At 56.4% G+C, this 21,513-nt stretch overlaps 1 protein-coding gene across 15 annotated transcripts in view; it reads left to right on the plus strand.

Moving 5' to 3' along the window:
* The first annotated feature begins 1,531 nt into the window (after positions 1-1,531).
* SNED1 (sushi, nidogen and EGF like domains 1) overlaps positions 1,532-21,513 on the plus strand; it is a 92,558-nt gene continuing 72,576 nt past the window's right edge. For 6 of the 15 annotated variants that reach the window (XM_059929127.1, XM_059929128.1, XM_059929133.1 and 3 more), the window contains exon 1: positions 1,532-2,032. In XM_059929127.1, the coding sequence (XP_059785110.1) occupies positions 1,820-2,032 (213 nt within the window). In that variant the 5' untranslated portion in view covers positions 1,532-1,819. Of the gene's footprint in view, positions 2,033-2,861; positions 3,113-21,513 lie in introns of those variants that run through there. The other 9 variants (XR_009504345.1, XR_009504346.1, XR_009504347.1 and 6 more) reach the window with 5 other exon arrangements.

A 21,513-nucleotide genomic window follows, 5' to 3' on the forward strand; every position in this document is an offset into this window, starting at 1 on the left:
GGTCAGCAGTGCCCTGGAGGGACCTCCTCGGCCTAGGCGGCCTACCCAGAGGAGGAAAGTGCAGCTGGGGGAGGATAGGGCGTGTGCCCCCTCCCACCCCCTGCAGGAGGTGGGCCAGTCTAGGAGGGGGTCAGAGGTCAGCCTGGACAACCCACCGCCCCACCCCCGTGGTTTGGTGCAAGCTGGGAAGTTCTGCCCCTTCTCCCTGTCAGGGAGGGGCCACCTGCCCTCCCCCCTGAGGAAACAAACAGGAGAGGGCTTTCCCCTGGGCCCCAAACCCACGGCACAGACGGCAGAGGGCTGTCAGGTTCCCACAGAAAACCCACAGATGGAAAAGCACGTCCTCCTGGGTTCCCACCAAGGTGACCAGCCTGCTGGCAGCTCTGACCCCACCGGGACTTTGCCAGCGAGGCTCACGAGGGACCCTCCCTGTCCAAGGAGGGCGAGGCTGCCACACCCCTCCTCCGACCTTGGCCATGACTTGACCTCTGTGCTGCAGCCTGGCTCAGGGCTTCCCACCACCTCCCCACTCAGCATCTGAGCCAGCGGGGTGCCAGGCTTGACTTGTCCTCACGAATCAGCTCCACCAGCACCCGAGAGCAGAGAGGGTGGAGAGCCCCGGCGGTCGGGCCCTGCACTGGGCCTAGGGACCAGAGGTGGCCAGATGCTGGCCCCCTGTGGAGGACAAACACTTGGAGTCTGACTCTGAGGACGAGGTCCTGCGGCAGGAGAAGGGTTGCGATGGCCACAGGCTGGAGACGCAGAATCTGAGTTGTGGGCACTCGAGGGCCTGCTCCCACCCACGGGGCATCTGTCCACTTGCCCCCAGGCCGGCGTGGACCAGCCTCCCCGACGGAAGGCTGCTTTCCCCGGGAGTTGGCCCCAGATTCTCTTGCTGTGAGGTTTCCTTAGGCCCCCAAATCATCTCCCCCAGCATTTCTCCTGATGTGGCCATGCAGGGCAGAAACTTTGCTTAATGCCCTGAAGTCGCCCAGGCCAGAGTCCTCCTCACATAAAACCAGACGGCAAGCCTCAGAGCTGGGTGGGCAGCATGAGGCTGGCCTCTGGCCACTTCCAGAAGGGTTCATCCGAGCACCGCTCGGGGTGGCCCCCGACCGACGACACGCTGGCAGGAGGGTGACCTGGTCCCCTGGGCGACAGGGGCCTGAAAGGACACCCAGGAAGTCTGCCCCCAGGCCCAACAACTCACGCAGGCCTGAGGGTCTGTCCTGGAACTGCTTTGTGGACAAGGCACCGCCTCTGGGCCGGCCCCACACGGGCGGCGGGGGACCCACGGAGGAGGAGGAGGAGGATGGCCCCGGCTGCAGGGCACGCCCGCAAAGCCCTCTCCTCGCCGGCCAGGCCACCTCCGGGGGGCGCGGGGCCGTGGGCTGGGCCTCCGGCCCCTCTTGGCGCTTTAAGAGCCGCCTAATTTGCATGGCCCGGCCCGGCCCCGCCCAGGCCCGAGTGACCGCCCGGTTGGATATTTAAATCGCGGCCGCAGGGGCGGGTCCGGCTCCGAACGCGGTCCCGCCCGGCGCCTTCCTCAGCGAGAGGCGACCGGAGCGCGGCCCGGCCGAGCGGGAGCGGGACTCCGGAGTCCACCAACGGCGCGGCCGCGCTGCCCGCACGCCCGGCCGGCCGGCCCTGCGCGCCACTCCCGACCGCGGCCTCGCTCCTGCCCCGCGGTGACCGCAAGCCCCGCTCCGTCCCCCTGCGGCCCTTCCTCGTCGCCTGTCCGTCCCCGCTGCGTCTTCGCTGTGTCCCGCGCTCCGTCCTTCTCTGTCCCCGCTCCGTCCCCGCCCGCCGACCCCCGGCGATGCCGCGCGGCGCCACCTGGGCGCTGCTCCTGGCCGCGGCCCTGGGGCTCGGGGCGCGCGGCGTGCGCGGCGCGGTGGCCCTCGCCGACTTCTACCCGTTCGGCGCGGAGCGCGGCGACGCCGTCACCCCCAAGCAGGACGACGGCGGCTCCGGGCTGCGGCCGCTCTCCGTGCTCTTCCCGTTCTTCGGCGCCGAGCACTCCGGCCTCTACGTGAGTAACCCGAGCCCGCGGGGGGCGCCAGGGAGGGTGCTGCGCCCCGGCCGCTGCCCGCCGCTCCGAGTCCCGCCGCCGCCGCCAGCAACTTGGCACCGTGGCGGCCAGAGGTGGAATGAGGACAGCGCTTCCTCTCTCCGGCGGCCAAGGCCGGACAGCGGCCCGCGGGAGCGGCGGGCGGGGTTGGGGGCCCGAGCTGCGGCCCGGCCACCTTGGCGAGTGGAGCGGGGCGCGCCCGGCCCTGGCCCCTGCCCCTGCCGGACCGCCTGGGGCTTGGGCTGCGGGCACTGAGCCGTCTGCCCCTGCTGGGCCCAGCGCAGCGGGGTGAGGGAAGGCCTGCCCCGTCCCGCCCCTTCCCGGTTCCTTCACGGACAGCAGTGTGACAGCAGGCGGGTGCTTCCTGGGTCCTCAGTTTCCCGAGTGGGGCTCCTGGCCCCTTCAGTTCCTCACTTGGCCTGCCAAAGGTCTCAGCCCCTCCCAGGGCCACACGGGCCCCGCCCCCAGTTGACACCTGAGGCCCACTTGCTGGAGGCTGGGATGCGCCCAGACTTTCAGGGGTGCTGGGGGAGACTCAGCAAGCTGGTCCTCTCTGAGCCGCCCTTTCCCTCTCCCTCTCCTCCTGAGCCTGGGGGCTGGCCACTCAGGCCCGGACCTTCAAACAGGATTCCCAGAGGGAGCTCAGGAGAGTGGGGACAGCTCAGGCTGAAGGACAACAGAGCCGCTCCCGGGGGGACCCGGGGCCACTGAGGGAAGGCAATGTCGCGCCTCATCGCTGCGTCGAGCATTTGCTGGGGGGCACCGTGTGCTGTCCCCTGAATCCCAGCTAGAAAAGTGCTGGCACCCTGTACCTCCAACACCATCGCCCCGCCCTCTGTCACTTCCAGCACCACCTCGACCTCCCCCCTCCTCCGCCATCAGCACCAGTGCCTGCACTGCCAGCTCCCGCATCAGCCCTGTCACCTCCCCCGTCAACACTGCCTCTCTCCGCTCGACCCCAGCGCGGCCGCCAGCATCACCAGCTGCCCTCCCACCACAGCCGTTCCATCGCCGGAGGCGGGAGGGGCAGCCATTCTCTCTGTAGGTGCCACCCAGTGCAAGGTCCCCCGGGCCAGGACTTGGACAGAGGGGCAGGCTGACTTCCGGAAGTATGGGGCGGGGGGCAGAGCTGTGCTCAGGGTCTTCGGGAGCCAGGGAGGCCCATACATCCTAGAAGGGGGAGGGCCAGGCTCAACCTACTCACTCCAGGTCACAGGTGAAACTATTATTAAAAGGCTGACCCTCTCAACAGCCTCACCAAAAACACCTGCCCCTGCCGAAGCAGCTGGAGACGCGGTTCTAAAGTGGAGGGACGTGCTAGCAAAGTAACGGTTTCACCCGAAACCAGCACGTGGTTCCTCGCAAAACCTGTGTCTCCACAAGAGCTCTTTCCTGAAAAAAGCGATTGTCCGACAGACACCTGCCCATGGGGACTTAGTGAGCCCACTTCACCTCTCTTTGCTCAGGAGGAAAGACAGTGGAAATCTGGAGGGCCCGGGACACCTTGCCCGAAATAACTGCCAGGGCTCTGTGGTCGAGGAGGGAGCAGGGCGGAGGGTCAGAAATGAAGCCAGTTAGAGAAGAGAAGGCATTTATTCCGAAGCAAGTGGGTCAGACCGGTGCCTCCCAGCCCGCCCAGCCGACAGGATGCTTCCCTGCATGCCCCCGTCTCTGACCCTCGTCCAGCCGGGCGCGGCGTCAGCCAGCCCCGAGCCCAGGTGCCTGCATCCGGCTGAGTGAGGACCCTCCAGGGCTGGACACCCCGCCCCGGCCTCTGCCCCCTAGTCCCCGGCCCGATGCCTGGCCAAGAGCAGGCTTGTGGAGTGAATGGCCACACGGGTGAGTGAATGGAGGCCTCGCCGTGACCCTGCGTGAAGATCAGTGCTTTCTGATCAGAATCGACCCTGGCAAGGACTCAGTCCTGCCGCGTGCGGGGTGGCCCCCTTTCTAGAAAGCGCCATCGTTTTGCTTCTTTCTCACGTCGTAGCAGCCGTATGTGGTAACTTGTGAGGCTCTGAAACTTGTTGAGAGTCCCTTCTGAACACAGACCAGGCCGGCCCTGCTGGTGGGCGTGGAGCGCGGCAGCTGGGAGGGAACTTCCTTGCAGGGGAAAAAAGCTGGACAAGTTCACAGGTAGAGACGGCAGCTGTGCTGTGGCCTGCAGGCCCGGCCGAGGTGCAGCGTCCGCCCGGGGCGGCCATGGGGACTGAGAGGCCGTGAGCCTGGCCAGCGGTGGTGAGGAGCCCCCGTTTCCCCGCAGAAGCCCCCAGGTGCAGCCCCCGCCAAGGGTGGGGCCTCAGGGCTGCAGAGGAAGATCTTGGTTTATTTGGCATCAGGAGCCCCAACTGGCAACCCCAGGGAGCGCTTCTGCTCCCTCATCAGGGAAGGAGTGCCAGGTGGGTGGTGTCTGCGAAGGTGCCGGGCACCCTGAGAGGGTCCACACGTCTGTTACGAGGGTGCAGTGGCCGAGACATGGGTGCGGGGTCTGCCGGCTGTGTCTCCACGGCTGAGCTGCTGGGGGTGGTGCACAGCGTGGTACCCGCCTTGGTGTGCCCTCCGTCCTTCCCCCGCAGAGCCTCTTCCAGCCCCTGCTGGCCCCTCACGCACGGAGCTGTGACACCCTTGACCTCTGAATCCTGGGGACTTTTCCTTGTCCCAGTCTTTTGGAGCACCTTGGGGATGGTCGCGGAGAGCCCTGAGTGGGAAACGGGAAGGGTGTAGGCCCGGGGCGGGCAGTGGCACCTCCGAGCCCGGGGGAAGACATGTTGACAGTTGATTTGACCTGCACCCTGGCCAGCAGCCCCTCTCTCTAGTGTCCCAGGCAAGGCTGGCTCCACACCTGGTGTCTGCTCATCCGCTGACATCCCCACCAGGGGCACAGTCCCCGCCCAGCCTCTCCCAGACCGACCGCCCAGGGGAGGTCCGCAGGCGGCCCGGGACCGGTGGCTGGTCGCTTCCTCTGAGAGCCCCGGCTTCCCCACCTGTGCAACCCGTGGCACATTTCCAACCAAGACAGTCAGCTGGCTGGCCACCAGCTCCGAGCCATCTGGAAAACCCACCCTGACCCACAGGACAAAACCCGTGAGACGGAGGCAGGCTTGGCAGTGGAGCTCGGCTTTTCTGACCTGAGGAAGCCCCCGCAGAGACGCACGAGCCCCCTGGCTGGGAGGAGAGGCCGCAGCCCCCGGGGGGCAGACAGGGTCCTGGGCAGGCCCCTCCCCATGCTCCCTTCCTGCTGGGACCTGGGGAGGAGCGGGGCAGAAGCAAGGGGATCCGGAGGTGGAGGTGGAGGTGGAGGTGGAGGTGGGCAGGGGTCGAGGGAGGGTCCTGGGGTGGCCTGGCAGCCCCACGTCGGGGGAGAGCGCCGGGGCGAGATCCAGGGCTGGCCCCTCGGCCTGGACCTCCCGGCGGCCCGACAGAGGGTGGGCAGTGCAGTCCTCCGCTGCCCAGAGAGGGAAGTGGGCCTCAGATTCAGGCCCAGGGGCCTCGGGACTCCTGCGTCCCGCTGCCTCCTTGCCATTCCACCCCGGCCGTAGTGCGGCCCACACAGAAGTCCTGCCTCCTCGGCCACCCTGGCAGCTCCCCTGAGACCCCCCCTCGTTCCCACGTGGTCAGAGCAGGCAGCTGGGCCTGCAGCCCTGCCTTGGAAACACTCCCACTTCCCAGGGCGGCCACCCCGCTGACCTGGGCGCGTGCGGCACCTCCTCGTGGGCCTCCGGCTCCTGGCCCGGCCCCTCCAGCCTGTCCGTGGGGCGGCCGAGGGAGCCTTGCCCAGTGCTACTGAGACCTTGCCTTTCTCTCCTGCCCTTACCTGCCCCCTGGCCTTGAGGCTGGGCGGTCCGGCCCCGTGTACCTGTGCCCACCCCGTCCCCCGCCAGCCCCCCCCACCTCCCTCTGCTCCAGCCATACAGAACAGGTCACCCTCAGCCACTGTGCTTGCTGCCAGCTCGGGGCCCCTCCCAGGACAGGCAGGTCTCCTCCCCTGAACGGACCCCACTCCCCCAGCCTGGTCCCTGCGCTCCCTGCGTGTCGCTTCTGACCCCACCTCGGTTGTTTACCCTGCACGGGGTGTGTGCCCTGCAAGGCACATCAGTACACGGTCATGGCACCCACGTGTGTTTGACTGTATTTGGACATCGTGATGGGGGATGTGGACGCAGGTATGTAGGTGCGTCTGCCCACCGAGGGAAAGCAAAGCAGGGACACCTCAGCGGCCGTGAGCAGTCCTCGGGCTCAGATCCTGGTTCCCAAACACCAGTCGCCACTGAAAGGAGCTGGGGCTCTTTGGAGATTATACGGCCACGGCAGGAAAAGAAGAAAATGAGCTTGGAAAAGCTTGTGCCAGAAAGTAATAGAGTGATCAAAGAATGATCGAGATGTGGCAAAAGGACACAGAGGCCATCCGAAAGGGGCTCTCGCTGGCCATGGCTGGACAAGTGAAGCATTAAGTTAGTGGTAGTAACAGACTTCAGTCCCTTAAGGAAAGGGGAGCCAGTGCGTTCACGCCGATACGAGCATAAATACATGATTAAATGTATAAACGAGGGAGAAAGTGGTACCGATCGCACTGCCTCGGTGCTGAGTGTCCTGCCCCAGGTAACCGTGTGTGTTCTCAGTAGAGGATGTCCTTGCTCAGGGGAATACACACTAGAGGGCTCAGGGGGTAAAGGGTTATCACTTCTGCAGGGTAGTCTCAAGTGGTTCAGGAAACATCTGTGTAGAAGGAGAGAGAGCATGATGCAGCAAATGGGGCAGAATCCTAGCACTTGGTGAATGTGGATCAAAAGTGTGAGGAGTGCCTTGCAATTTTTCTGTAAGTTTGACATTCTGTCAAAACCTAACGTAACCTCTAGGGAATGCCTTCTGGCAGGAACACCCGGAGCTCTGGGCACACACCTGGCCACCCTCACTGGGAAGCCAGCCTGGCCGGCTGGGAAGGACTCAGGTGTCCCCCTCCTCAGCTCTCAGGGGCTGTGTGAAGCTAGAAATGACCAGCTTGCCACAGCGTGCCTCCAGGACAACCCACCGTTCACTCACCATTGACTTATTTGCTAATTCATTTAGTCACACATTCATCCCGAAACCTGGATGGAGCCCTAGCTCTGGGTCAAGGAGTGGGCACGCACCAGCAGCAGTGTTTTATTTTTAGTCTTAAAATTTTGTCTCTTCTGTTCACGGTGCTCTCCCGGCCTCTGGAAGAGATCTAGCTTGTAGAAGCAGCTCCGTAAATGTCGGCTGTTCATCTTCTGATTGTCGGGATGATACGCCCATAATTCCATCTTCCCAAACAAGCACTCTGAACGTTTTGGCGACATCCTTCCTGATGCGCTTTCAAGCGCGTTTGGGGCTGCCATTTCATACAAATTTCCATTTTGCATATTTTGTTCAATGTTTTACCGTGAGCATTTTCCAGTGCCTTAAGTTTGCTGTGAAAAATGTGCTTTTTGGTGACAGTATACTATTCCATCCTATGGCTATGCCATAATTCTTTCAAGCAGTCACAGCTTGTGGGCTGTGTGGGTGGCTTCAGTGTCTCCCGGGACGCTCTGGTGCACATCCATCCTACGCACATCTTTGTCCCCGCAGGTCTTTTGTTCTCTCCGTTCCTCACAGTAAGTTCCTCCGAGGGGGCTGGCTAGGTCCCAAGGAATGTGCTTTTCAGGGCTGTCTCCCCACTGCCCCCTGCTGCCCAGAGGGCGTCCTTATTTACACCCTCCTCTGCTGGGGGAAGGGGGCCTCCTCAGCTGACCTGAGTCAGCCTGAAGGGCACAGCTCCCGGCCCGCCAGCAGATTCCAGGCCACGCAGGGTACCTGTGGTCCAGTCGACGATGGGGTGGGGACAGTGGGCAGGCCCAGGGACAGAACAAGCGGGAGGAGCCTGGGCCCCAGTGGACACTTCTCCCATGGCTCTGAAACCAGGTGGCTGGAGGGCGCTGCCCAGCTCGTTCCCTCCCCCCGCTCCCCCCCCCCCCAACCCGTACCTCCCCACAGGGGGTCCAGCCTCAGAGCCTCAACAGCCATAAACTGGCTGTTTACACACTGGGGCAAGTCCTTCTTTAAACGCCTGCTGTGTGCGAAGCATTACCGTGCTCCCCAGCCCGAGGGCTTGGCTTGGGCAGAAGTCTGAGTGCTGGGGGCTGAGTCCAGGGTGGGAGGAGTGGGCACCGTGTCTGGGTATAGGTCCCAGGACCACGCTGTCCTCCAGGCAGGTCCAGGGGCCTGGTCGAGGGCCAGACGCAGCCCCCTCGGGCCCTCACATACATCCTGCAGCGAATATTTCCCGCCAGCTGCTCTGGGCAGAGGGGCTGTCGGGCACAGGCAGCTCTGGAGCTTGCTGGGGATGGGGCCTGGGGTAGGGCTGGTGTCCCGGGGGAGTGGCCACCGTCCCCAGAGAGACTGGCAGGGTGAGAGGCCTAGGTGTGGGAGCAGAGGCGCACCGTGCCTGCACTGGAGGTGGCAGCCAGGGGCGGTGGCTGCAGGGTGACGGGACCCGACGTGGCCCCAGAGCTCGGGGCAGCAAGGTCAGGCTGTGCTGGGCCCAGGGGAGGGGGGCGTGGGTGCCCACGCGCAGGGCATGTCCAGGGGCCTCTGGGGGCTTGGGATCTGGTCCTAGGGGGGCACCTGGCCCAGGCGTGCCAGAGGTGAGGCAGGAGCTGCCACCTACACAGGGAAGGAAGGGAAGGGCCGTGAGGACAGCTGGAGGGACAGGACACGGGAGAGGCAGGTGCCTGGACCCCCCGCCCACCGGAGAGGCAGCCCCTGTTGGAGGGGGGGTGGGGCTCAAGGGCCTGGGCTCTGGGCCGTAGGCAGGGCCACAAGGCCCGGCGGGAGACGAGAGGGTGGCCACAGGGAGGCCCCGGACAGCTGACGGCAGGGGGCAGGGGAGGGAGGCGGCAGAGAGTGCGGCCCCAGCGCCTGCGCCCTGAGGGCCGGTCCTGGGAGGGGGAAGGGCCGTCGCCCCCGCGCTGCGGGATGCCTGCTCCCCCGGACGCTGGGCGCTGAAGCCAGCCGGTGCCCCGCCGCAGGCCGCGCCTGGCTGCTCAGCAGTGGCCCTTCCCCGGCCCCGGTGGCCCTCCCGCAGCCAGGCGCGGCCACCCGGCTCCCCGGCGCTCAGGCGAGGGCCAGCCTCCCCTCCGCGCCGGGTCTGCGTGTCCAGGGCCCCACCTCGCCCGGGGGCCCAGGGCGCTGCCCACGGCTGCCCTGAGAGCAGGAGCCCAGCCCCGAGCTGTGCTTGTGGAAGGAACCCTGGTTCCCCAGGAAGCTGCCAGGAAATCAAAGGCATGCCTACATTTTTCAAAACAAGCTTATAAAAGGCCCCAGAGCTTTATTGTTTTATTTCTGGCAGAGAAGCCAAAGCAGGAACCAAGGCCCCGCCCTTTCGCGTCTGATGTTTGCAGAGCTGGGGTGCTGTGACCGCAGGGTCCCCAGCTCCCCTCCAGGCTTGCCCGCCTGGCCCAGCGCAGCCCCTCGCCCAGCGAGGGTGGCACCAGCCAGCCCCAAGCTGCCCAGTTCAGGGACCAGCCAGACACATGTCACACGCTTTCGGCTGCAAGTGGCCTCCGAGAGACTCTCCAGGACATTTCCGCTCTCTCCCAGTTTTATCCAAGTCGGAAATGCCACCAGGCCATCTCTCTGCGCTTTCTCCTGGCCCAGCGGAGGGAGGGCCGGCCCCTCCTGCGAGAAAGGCCTGGGTGCCTTTCCCTCTGCGGGCCACACGCACCCCCAGGTCAAGGGCAGGCTTCCTCCACGCCCCGCGGGCCCCCTTCCTGCTGCACGTGGCCTCGGGGCCTCCCCAGGGGACCAGCCCAGGCCCACCTGGCTGGCCTCAGGTCCTGAGGGGCAGCGGGCGCAGGGCGGCACGTTGCGGGCCCGGACCCAGCCGACGGCCGGGCCCACGTCAGGTTTCCGATACGTCAGTGGCTGAAGAGCACGCTGGCGCCAGGCAGGGGGTCGGGGTCGAGTCCTTTCTCCTGTTTTCCCGCGTGTTGCGTGCTTTACAGAGTGCTGTTGCAAGTAGAAAAATAATAATAGTAAGACTGATATTCTGTGCGAGTAGCATTCACTGGCCCTGAAGAAGGAGAGGGACCCCGGTGGGGTGGGGGGGTGCCGTGCCGCTCCCCACGCCACCAGCCCCCGCCCGCCCCACCGGAGGTTCAGGCGTTCTTCCCTGGAGGAAGGCAGTCCAAGCACGCTCCGGCCCAGGTGGCCCTGGCCCTGCTCTGCCCTGGCCCCGCCCCGTGGGGAGGGCGGCAGCCATCTGGCGGCGGCGGAGAGGGGAGCCGGCGGGGGCCGAGTGCTGGCAGGCAGGCCGGAGGCCTCTGCACGCACCGCACACACCTGAGCGCCGGACTTCAAAGGCAGGAAGGAAACTGGGCAGAGCGTCTGTGGGAGCCACGGGACGGGGGCCAGGCCAGCCGAGGAAGACGGGGTGCAGGAAGCAGGGAGGGCGGGGCGGGCGGTCCCACCCGGCAGGTGGCCACGGCCCCAGGGACCCTCACTCCAGCCTGCAGCGCCCCCCCCCATCCAACGGTGACTCCTCACCCTGACTCTGTTTTCCTAAACACGGGCAGAAAAGGGGACCCAACGTAAGTGTGCAGCAAAAGAGCAGATGTGATGCCAGCCCCGAGGGACGAGGGACGGCGGCCCCGAGTTAAGGCCTGTGGTTGCTGGCTCCACCCGCACCCGCCGCCAGCTCGTTAGGTACAGAGGCCACGGGTGTTCCCGCCGCAGGACACGCTTGCCAACCTGGTGGTTGTGGACGGTTGTGAAAACGAGTTTCTTCTGTTCTTTTTTGTTCGTGAGGCTGAGCACATCTTGTTCGCTTACCGTTGGATTTCCTCATTTGTAAGCCCCCTGTTAAGTCTTTCCTCTTTTCTACCGAGTTCCCTTTTTTCTTGTTACTTTATGGGAGTTTGTGTACATACACCAGGTCACGAGTGTTGCGAACATCTTTTCCCTTTTCTCTGCACCTTACTTCATGCTCTTCGGTGCGCCTTTGGGTGAATAGGCACTCTTGAGTTTAATGCAGTAAATGTACCCGTCTTTATTTTTATGGTCAGAGGTTTTTTGTGCCTTATTTTTTTTTTTAACATTTTATTTATTTATTTGGCTGCGTTGGGTCTTAGTTGTGGTTGTGGGATCTTCCATTGCTGTGCGCGGGCTCGCTAGTTGTGGCGTGCGGGCTCAGTTACCCGCGGCACGTGGGATCTTAGTTCCCTGACCGGGGATGGAACCCGCGTCCCCTGCGTTGGAAGGTGGATTCTTCACCACTGGACCGCCGGGGACGTCCTGTGCCTTATTTGAAAAATCACCTCGAAGTCTTGAATACGCTCTCCATGGCCCCCCACAACAGCGTCTCTGCCGTGCGGCTTGGTCGCTCACACCTTCGTGCCTGCACATGTGGAGCTGGGCACGAGGTAGGCACCCCCCCGCCCCCCCCGCCGAGTGTGCGCCTGGGCCGTCTCCCGGCCCCCCTCCTGCCCACCTGTCCGATGACCATTCCTTGTGAGAGCCCAGCGTCTGCTACAGCATCCATCCTGGGCCAGCAAGTCCTTCCATCTTTTCTTCTCCAGGAAGTCTTGGTCCTTCTTGGCTTTGCCTTTTCATATAAAATTTACAGTTGGCTTATCAGGTTACACACACACACAGACACACGTCTGCCGGGATTTTTACTGGGATTGCGTGGAGTATGAAGACTGATGCGAGAACTGATACCTTTACCTGGGTTGACTCGCGTGGCCCAGGAACAGAGAACGTTCCTGTGTTTATTTAGATTGTCTCTGACGTTCTCAATACAGTTTTAGAACTGATGGCGGGGAAGCCATGCACATCTTTTGTTAGATTTATTCTTTTTTTTTTTTTTTTTTTTTTTAAAAGTTATTTATTTATGTATTATTTATCTATTCATGGCTGTGTTGGGTCTTCGTTTCTGTGCGAGGGCTTTCTCCAGTTGCGGCAAGCGGGGGCCACTCTTCATCGCGGTGCGCGGGCCTCTCACCATCGCGGCCTCTCTTGCTGCGGAGCACAGGCTCCAGACGCGCAGGCTCAGCAATTGTGGCCCACGGGCCCAGCCGCTCCGCGGCATGTGGGATCCTCCCAGACCAGGGCTCGAACCCGCGTCCCCTGCACTGGCAGGCAGACTCTCAACCACTGCGCCACCAGGGAAGTCCCGTTAGATTTATTCTTAAGGACTTGCTGTTTTCTATACTATTGTAAATGGTGTCTTTTCTTCATTTCTTTTCGAAGTACTTACTGCTGTGAATGTAGAATCACAATTGAGTTCTTACCTTTTCTAATTTTATATGTAAAAACCAGGCCAAGCCTCTTATTAATTCTGCTGCATTATCTGGATTCTTTTGGATCTTTCCACATTCACATTCATAGCATTTGCACCTGATGATAGTTGTTTCTCCCTTTCTAATCATTTTGCATTTTGATTCATTTTTTGCCTTGCTGTGCTGGCTAGATACATGGCGTGTTAGCAGGACCCAAAAAGAAAGTGTTCCATGTTTCACGATTAAACATGATGCTTCTTCCTGTTTGTTTTCAAGATGCCCTTTTTCAGATTAGAATGTCCCCTCATATTCCTATTCCTATTCTCATATTCAGGGAATTTTTATCACATGTGGATGTTGGCTCTTAGTAAATACCATCTCTATACCTATAAAGATGATTATATGATTCTCACCTTTAATCTGTTAAATTGGTCACTTAAATTGATTAAATTAATTGGATCCAGGCACTGGATCTAGGGGCCAAGAGCAGTCACCTCCCCCCGGCACCCCCGGGAGCTGAGGTGGTCCCTGCCCAGGTGTGGGTTCAATGCTCTCACTTCTCAGCCACAAAGCCAGTGTGCCCGTCCTGGTCCCATTAATCACCTCCTCCCCTAGCCATCCTCTGCTCACACCCACACCTTTCACCAGGAGGGCTCAGGTGCAAAAGCAACAGGCATTTGCGTTAACATGTACAGACACCATTACATCCCCCACAGGGGCCCCCGTGGACCACCACAGATGACAACACACAGTGTCCTCAACCAAGTGACAGTGTCTCCAAGACCTGGAACTCTGTCATCCAACAGAAAGTGAAATTCGAATCCCGCAGCCCCTGTAGGGGGGCTGCCCCTGGGGGCGCACCTACCAGGCTGGGCAGGGCTGCTCTCAGGGAGAGGGCTGCATCACGGTGCCAGGAACGGTCCGGGCAAGTCCCTGTTTTCAAAGGAGGGCTGTGTAACCCTGTACCCACACCCCCCCTTAGTCCTGGCCACCATCCAGAGGGCAGCCAAGGGCAGCTGAACCCTTCCTGGGGCCACGTTTGGTGAGCAAACAGCCCGGCCAGGGTGCAAGGACCCGGGCAGGCGAGGCTGCAGGGGCAGAAGCCTTTCGGGATGATTTTGAGGAGGCTGGTCCAGGGTCGTGACACCAGGTGCCCTCAGAGGATGGGGAGCACGGAACGCTCATTGGACACCTGACTGTAACCACTGCGGGGGCCCTTGAGACCCCGGCCCGTCGCTGCCAGACACAAATGGTCCAGGGAGTCGATGGTGGCAGTGCCGTGGCCAGAGTGGGCTGATGAGGCTGGAAGGGCAGCACCGTGACGGCAAAGTGTCAACAGCAGTGAGACCCCCATGCTGGGCCTGGGAGGGGTCAGAGGTGGTTCACGAGGCCGCTTCTGTGGACACAGGCCTGGAGTGTGGCAGTGGATTTTGTGCCCCTAACGCAGAGCCCTTTCTTTCGCTGGGTCATGGTGGTGGCTGCATTGCCATCCCTGGTACGAGGAGGGACACAGGGGCGTCCCCGTCAGTCCCATCAGAGAACAGCCCCACCCTGGGCACCTGCCCGAGGGACCCGGACCATGCAACCATCAGCTGCAGTCTGTTCCCAAAGATGGGCATCCTTAGGTGGCCGGGCTGGGCTCTGTCCGGTGGCAGCGCCGGCTTTTTCTGCGGAGGGTCCGGTTGTGAACCTCTGCACATCGTGGCCGTGAGGGCTCGGAGCAAAGGCGTGGGCGCATCTGGGTTCCCGCAAAGCGCGGCCCACGGAACCCCGCCCAGGCCCGTCTGCGTGACCTGGGACCTGCGAGTGTGGTTTGTGTTTTTAAAGGGCTGTGAAAACAAAAACAAAAGGGGCAAAGAGGCGTATGCGAGGAGACCATATATGGTGCAAGGGGTGAAAAGTGTTTACGATCTGGCCCTTCAGCCGGCAGTCGGCTGACCCTCAAGCAGGCACTTAGCAGCCCCCGCACGTCAGTGCAAACCTGGCGCGTTCCTCAGCGCTGCTTCCGCGGCCGGGGGAGGGCGGGGAGCCGGTCCTTCCAGTTCTGCCCACGCGCTGACTGACCCGGCGCCGCTTCCGGAGTGGGCGCTGGAGCCGGACAGCTGCTGCCCCCCGGTGGACACCATGGGGCGCAGCTTAGCTGGGCCATCGGCGAAGCAGGCAGGCTCTTAGGGCCCCTCTGGGACCCGAGGTCCCGCTAGGCCAGGGCTGCGCTCCCGGTGCCAGGGCGGAAGCTGAGCCCCCCCAAGGGCAGCTGCTGTTGTTTCACGTAAAACCGAGACGGCTCGTGGCACAGGGACCTCTCCCTTTGGCCATCCCCCCTGCTGGGCCCTTCGCTTGATAGTGGTCAAGTTCAAGTCTGCGCGCCCCAGTGGGGATATTGGGCAGAGAGTCACAGGCCCCGCAGATCACACTCAGCTCCTACGAGCTCTCCCGGGGAGCGGGCAGCGCCCCAATTTGTAAACAGCGTGCAGTGGGCCCTGCCTCTGGCAGGGGGCGCTGCTGGGCAAGGACAGGCCTCCGGGCTCCGGCTCCGCTTGGCTCCTGGACGCCAAGTCCTTTCTGCTGCAGGGCCTGCGGGCGGGGTGTGTGCTGCCCTGTCCTCTCCACGTGCAGGGCCCCTGGAAGGAGAGCCCAGACACTTGCCGGACGGACGTGCAGGCAGCGATCACTCGTTCAGACACAGAGGCCACGTGGCCCAGATCCACCCACAGGGCCCCTGAAGCTTCCCGTCCCCACTGCAAACCTGTCTAAACCCCAGGAGTCGAATTTGGGCATCTTCTCTTCCTACGGGAGCGCAGGAGGTGGAGGGGCCGCGGGCAGAGCAGAGGTCATCTCCCTCTTTAGCCTTTAGCCCCTCTTTCCCACACCCCTGCACTCCTGGGCGCTCCCTGCTCCCAGAGGCCCAGGGTCAGGAGCGCCTACCTGCCACCTTCCTCCTGCCTTCCTTCCTTTTTTTTCCTTTTCGTTTCTCTTCTTTCTTTCTCTTCCGTCTTCATCACTGAGGTATAATTCACATACCGTACAATTCACCCTCTTACAATTCAATGGCTTTTCATATATTTACAGAACTGTACATCCATCGCCACAATCACCCTTGGAACATTTTCCTCACCCCAAAAGAAACCCTTCGCCCCCGAGGGACCATCCTCCAACTTCCCAGCACGCCCCTGACCTAGGCAATCACTAAACTACTTTGTTTCTATGGATTTGCCTATTCTGCATGTTTCATATAAGTGGAATCATACAGTGTTTTGTGACTGGCTTCTTTCACTTAAAATGATGTTTTCAAAGTTCACGCGTGTTGTGGCCTGTGTCAGTACATCATTTCTTTTATTTGCCGAAAATATTCCGTTTATTTGTATCATTTATCCACTCCTTAGTTGATGCAAAAGAGGATTGCTTACTCCCTTTGGCTATTATGAACAATGTTGTTTTGGACATCTGTGTGTACCCTTTTGTGTGGACATGTTTTCAGTTCTCTTGGGTGTACATGGATATATATCTAGGCATGCAGTTGCTGGTGCATATAGTTATTCTGTGTTTAACCATGTGAGGAGGTGACATCGTCTGTTTTCCAGAGTGGCTACACATTTTGCATTGCACCAACGGTGTATGAGGGTTCCCATTTCTTCACATCCTCGCAAGCGTTTGTTATTATCTGTTTTTTCCGTGACCGCCATCCTAGTGGGTGTGAAGTGTTGTCTCACTGTGGCTGTGATTTTCATCTCCCTGACTGATGCTGAGCATCTTTTCATGGGGTTGTTGGCCATTTGTATATCTTCTTTGCAGAAGCACCTAGTCAAGTCCTTCGCACTTTTTTTATTGGGTTGTCTTTTTCTAAAGACTGTTTTTTACGGCAGTTTTAAGCTCGCAGCAAAATTGAGAGGAAGGCACAGAGAGTTCCCATATCTTCCCACCCCCACTCATGCACAGCCTCCCTGTCGTCAGCGTCCTCCACCAGAAGGTACGTTTGTCACAACTGATGAACCTACACTTCCACGCCATCATCATCCCCCGAAGTCCACAGTTTACATTAAGGTTCACTCTTGGTGTTGTACACTCTATGGGTGTGGACAAACGTCTAGTGACATGTACCCATCACTGTGGTATCATACAGCATTTTCATTGCCCTAAAAATCTCTGTGCTCCACCTGTTCATCCCTCCCCCAAACCCTAGCAAACTACTGATCTTTTTACTGTCTCCATAGTTTTACCTTTTCTAGAATGTTATATAGTTGGAATCATATAGTATGTGGCCTTTTTAGACTGACTTTTTTCATTTAATATGCATGTAAGTTTCATCTATATTTTTTCATGGCTTGATAGCTCATTTCTTTTTAGCACTGAGTAATATTCCACTGTCTGGATGTACCACAGTTTACATATCCACTCACCTACTAAAGGACATCTCAGTTGCTTCCACGTTTTGGCAATTATGAATGAAGCTCCTCTAAATACCTGTGTGCAGGTATTTGTGTGGACATAAGTTTTCAACTCCTTTGGCTAAATACTAAGGAGCACAACTGCTGGATCTTGTGGTAAGACTATGTTTAGTTTTGCAAGAAACTGCCAAACTGTCTTCCACAGCGGCTGTACCGTACGCATCCCCACCAGCAGTGAATGAGAGTTCCTGTTGCTCCACACCTTCACCAGTATTTGGTGTTATCAGTGTTCCAGATTTGGCCATGCTAATGGGTGTACAGTGCTATCCCATTATTGTTTGAATTTGCATTTCCCTGATAACCTGTGATGTGCAGCAAATTTTCATATGCTTATTTGCCATCTGTGTATTTTCTTTGGTGAGGTGTCTGTTAAGGCCTTTGGCCCAGTTTTTGACAAGGTTGTTTGTTTTCTTATCACTGAGTGTTAAGAGTTCTTTGTAATTTTTTTTTTTTTTAAGAGCTAAGTGTCTGGCTTTTTTTTTTTTTTTTTTTTTTTTTAATTTATAGCTGTGCTGGGTCTTCGTTTCTGTGCGAGGACTTTCTCCAGTTGCGGCAAGCGGGGGCCACTCTTCATCGCGGTGCGCGGGCCCCTCACTATCGCGGTCTCTCTTGTTGCGGAGCACAGGCTCCAGACGCGCAGGCTCAGTAATTGTGGCTCACGGGCATAGTTGCTCCGCGGCGTGCGGGATCCTCCCAGACCAGGGCTCGAACCCGTGTCCCCTGCATTGGCAGGCAGACTCTCAACCACTGCGCCACCAGGGAAGCCCCGTCTTTGTACATTTTGAATAACAGTCTTTATCATATTTGCAAACATTTTCCCCAAGTCTGTGGCCTTTCTTCTCATTCTCTTGATATCGTCTTTCACAGAGCCGAGGTTTTTATCTCCTTTTCTTACTGCATTCGCTAGGACTTATAGTACAATGCTGAAGATGGGTGGTGAGAGGAACATCCTAGCCTTTTACCTCATCTTGGCGGGACAGCGTCTAGTTTCTCACCACTAAGTATGATGTTACCTGTAGGTGTTGGTTTTTTTTAACATCTTTATTGGAGTATAATTGCTTCACAATGGTGTGTTAGTTTCTGCTTTATAACAAAGTGAATCAGCTATACATATACATATATCCCCACATCTCTTCCCTCTTGCGTCTCCCTCCCTCCCACCCTCCCTATCCCACCCCTCTAGGTGGTCACAAAGCACTGAGCTGATCTCCCTGTGCTATGCGGCTGCTTCCCACTAGCTATCGGTTTTACGTTTGGTAGTGTATATATGTCCATGCCACTCTCCCACTTTGTCACAGCTTACCCTTCCCCCTCCCCGTGTCCTCAAGTCCATTCTCTAGTAGGTCTGCGTCTTTATTCCCATCCTGCCCCTAGGTTCTTCATAACTACCTGTAGGTTTTTTGTAGATATTCTTTATCCCCCTCTATTCCTAGATTATTGAAAGTCTTTATCATGAATGGGTGTTGGATTTTGTCAAATGCTTTTTATGCATCTATTGACATGATCATGTGATTTTTCTTTTTTAGCCTCTTGATGTGATGGATTACATCAATTGGTTGTTGAATGTTGAACCAGGCTTGCATATCTGAGATAAATCCTACTTGGTTGTGGTATACAATTCTTTTTATACATTGTTGGATTTGACTTGCTAATACTTTGATGAGGATTTTTGTATCTATGTTCATGAGCACTATTGGTCTGCAGTTTTCTTTTCTTGTAATGTCTTTGTCTGGTTTTGGTGTTAGGGTGATGCTGGCCTCATAGAATGAGTTAGGAAGTATTCCCTCTGCTTCTATCCTCTGAAAGAGATTGTAGAGAATTGGTATAACTTCTTCTTAAGTGTGGTAGAATTCACCAGTGAACCCATCTGGCCTGGTGCTTTCTGTTTTGGAAGATTATTACTTATTGATTCTGTTTCTTTAATAGATATAGGCCTATTCAGATTGTCTGTTTCTTCTTGTGTGAGTTTTGGCATATTGTGTTTTTCAAGGAATCAGTCCATTTTATCTAGGTTATCAAATTTATGGTCATAGATTTTTTTCATATTATCTCTTTATTATCCTTTTAATGGCCATGGTATCTGTACTGATGTTCCCTTTTACATTTCTGATGTCAGTAATTTGTGTCCCCTTTTTTTCATAGATAGCCTGGCTATCAATTTTATTGATCTTTTCAAAGAGGCAGCTTTTGTTTTGTTGATTTTTTTATTGATTACCTATTTTCAATTTCATTAATTTTTTTTTCTTGAATTCTTATTTCTTTTATTCCACTTACTTTGCATTTACTCTGCTCTTCTTTACTAGTTTCCTAAGGTGGAAACTTAGATGACTGATTTTAGATGTTTCTTCTTTTCTAATATGTGCACATTCAGTGCTATAAATTTCCCTCTAGGTACTGCTTTCACCGCATCCACAATTTTGGATAAGTCGTGCTTTAATTTTCATTTAGTTCAAATATTTTTATAATTTTTTTTATTCACTTTTTTTTTAAATTAATTAATTAATTAATTAATTTATGGCTGTGTTGGGTCTTCGTTTCTTTGCGAGGGCTTTCTCCAGTTGCGGCAAGCGGGGGCCACTCTTCATCACGGTGCGCGGGCCTCTCACCATCACGGCCTCTCTTGTTGCGGAGCACAGGCTCCAGACGCGCAGGCTCAGTAGTTGTGGCTCACGGGCCCAGCCGCTCCGCGGCATGTGGGATCCTCCCAGACCAGGGCTCGAACCCGTGCCCCCTGCATCGGCAGGCAGACTCTCAACCACTGCGCCACCAGGGAAGCCCCAAATATTTTTAAATTTCTCTTGACATTCCTCTTTGGCCCATGTGTTATTTAGAAGTGTGTTGTATAACCTCCATGTAATTGGGGATTTTCCAGTTATCTTTGCTAGTTACCATCTGTCACCTAGTTACCGTCTGTCGCCACACCAAGTTATTACAATATTATTGACTGTATACCCCATGCTGATTTCTAGTGTGGTCTGAGAGCAAACTATTGTATGATTTCTATGCTTTTTAATTCTTAAGGTGCGTTCTATGGCCCAGAATGTGGTCTATCTTGGTGAATGTTGCTTGTGAGCTTGAGAAGAATGTGTTTTCAGCTGTTGTTGGGTGAGGTGGTATTTCGATTACATCTAGCTGTTTGATGGTGTTGTTGAGTTCGGTTATGTCCTTCCTGATCTTCTGCCTGCTGGGTCTGTCCATTTCTGGTAGAGGACGACGGAAGTCTCCAGCTGTGATGGTGGGCTTGTCCATGTCTGCGTGTAGTTCTGTCAGCTGTTGCCTCATGTAGTTTAATGCTGTGTTAGGTGTATACACATTAAGCATTGTCTGGACTTCTTGGAGAACCGATCCCTTTATCATTATGAAATGCCCTTCTTTATCCTTGATAACTATCCTTGGTTTGAAGTCGGCTCTGTTTGAAATTAATATAGCAACTCTTGCTTTCTTTTGATTACTGTTAGCATGATATATTTTCCCCCATCCATTTACCTTTCATCTATATGCGTCTTTATATTTAAAGTGAGTTTCTTGTAGGCAACTTATAGTTGGGTCTTGTTTTTTGATCCACTCTGACAATCTCTGTCTTTTCATTGGTGCATTTAGACTATTGATATTCAAAGTGATTACTGATATGGTTGGATTAATATCTACAATACTTGTGACTGTTTTCTATTTGTTACCTTTGCTCTTTTTTCCTACTTTTGTCTTCCACTCTCTTCTGACTTTTGGTTTTTTTTAGTTGAATTATGATTGACCTAGTTACCATCTGTCACCACACCAAGTTATTACAATATTATTGACTATATACCCCATGCTGTACATTTCATCCCTGTGACGCATTATTTTGCAACTGAAGTTTGTACCTCCTCTTAGTCTCCCTCACCTGTTTCACTCATTGTCCCACCCCTCCTCCCCTCTGGCAACCACCTGTTTGTTCCCTATGAGTCTGTTTCTGATTTGTTATGTTTGTTCATTTGTTTGTTTTTTAGATTCCACATATAAGTGAAATCATACAGTATTTGTCTTTCTCTGACTTATTTCACTTAGCATAATACCCTCTAGGTCCATCCATGTTGTCACAAATGGCAAGATTTCATTCTTTTTTATGGCTGAGTAATATTCCATTATATATATATATATAAATAAATATATATATATATATATATATACACACACACACACACACACACACACACATTCATATACATATATATCCCACTTCTTCTTTATCCATTCATCTATCAATGGACACTAAGTTTGCTTCCATATCTTGCCTATTGTAAATACTGCAGCTGTGAACATAGGGGTGTATATATCTTTTCAAATTAGTGTTTTTGTTTCTTTGGAAAAATATCCAGAAGTGGAATTGCTGGTAATTCTATTTTTAACTTTTTGAGTAACCTGCATACTGTTCTCCGTAGTAGCTGCACCAATTTACATTCCCACCAACAGTGCACAAGGGTTCCCTTTTCTCCACATCCTCACCAACATGTTTTATTTGTGTTTTTTTTAATAATTCTTTATTTTATTTATTTATTTTTGGCTGTGTTGGGTCTTCGTTTCTGTGCGAGGGCTCTCTCCAGTTGCGGCAAGCTGGGGCCACTCTTCATCGCGGTGTGCGGGCCTCTCACTATCGCGGCCTCTCTTGTTGTGGAGCACAGGCTCCAGACGTGCAGGCTCAGTAGTTGTGGCTCACAGGCCCAGTTGCTCCGTGGCATGTGGGATC

The sequence above is a fragment of the Balaenoptera ricei genome, chromosome 7 (assembly GCF_028023285.1).
Source record: "Balaenoptera ricei isolate mBalRic1 chromosome 7, mBalRic1.hap2, whole genome shotgun sequence".
NCBI lineage: Eukaryota > Metazoa > Chordata > Mammalia > Artiodactyla > Balaenopteridae > Balaenoptera > Balaenoptera ricei.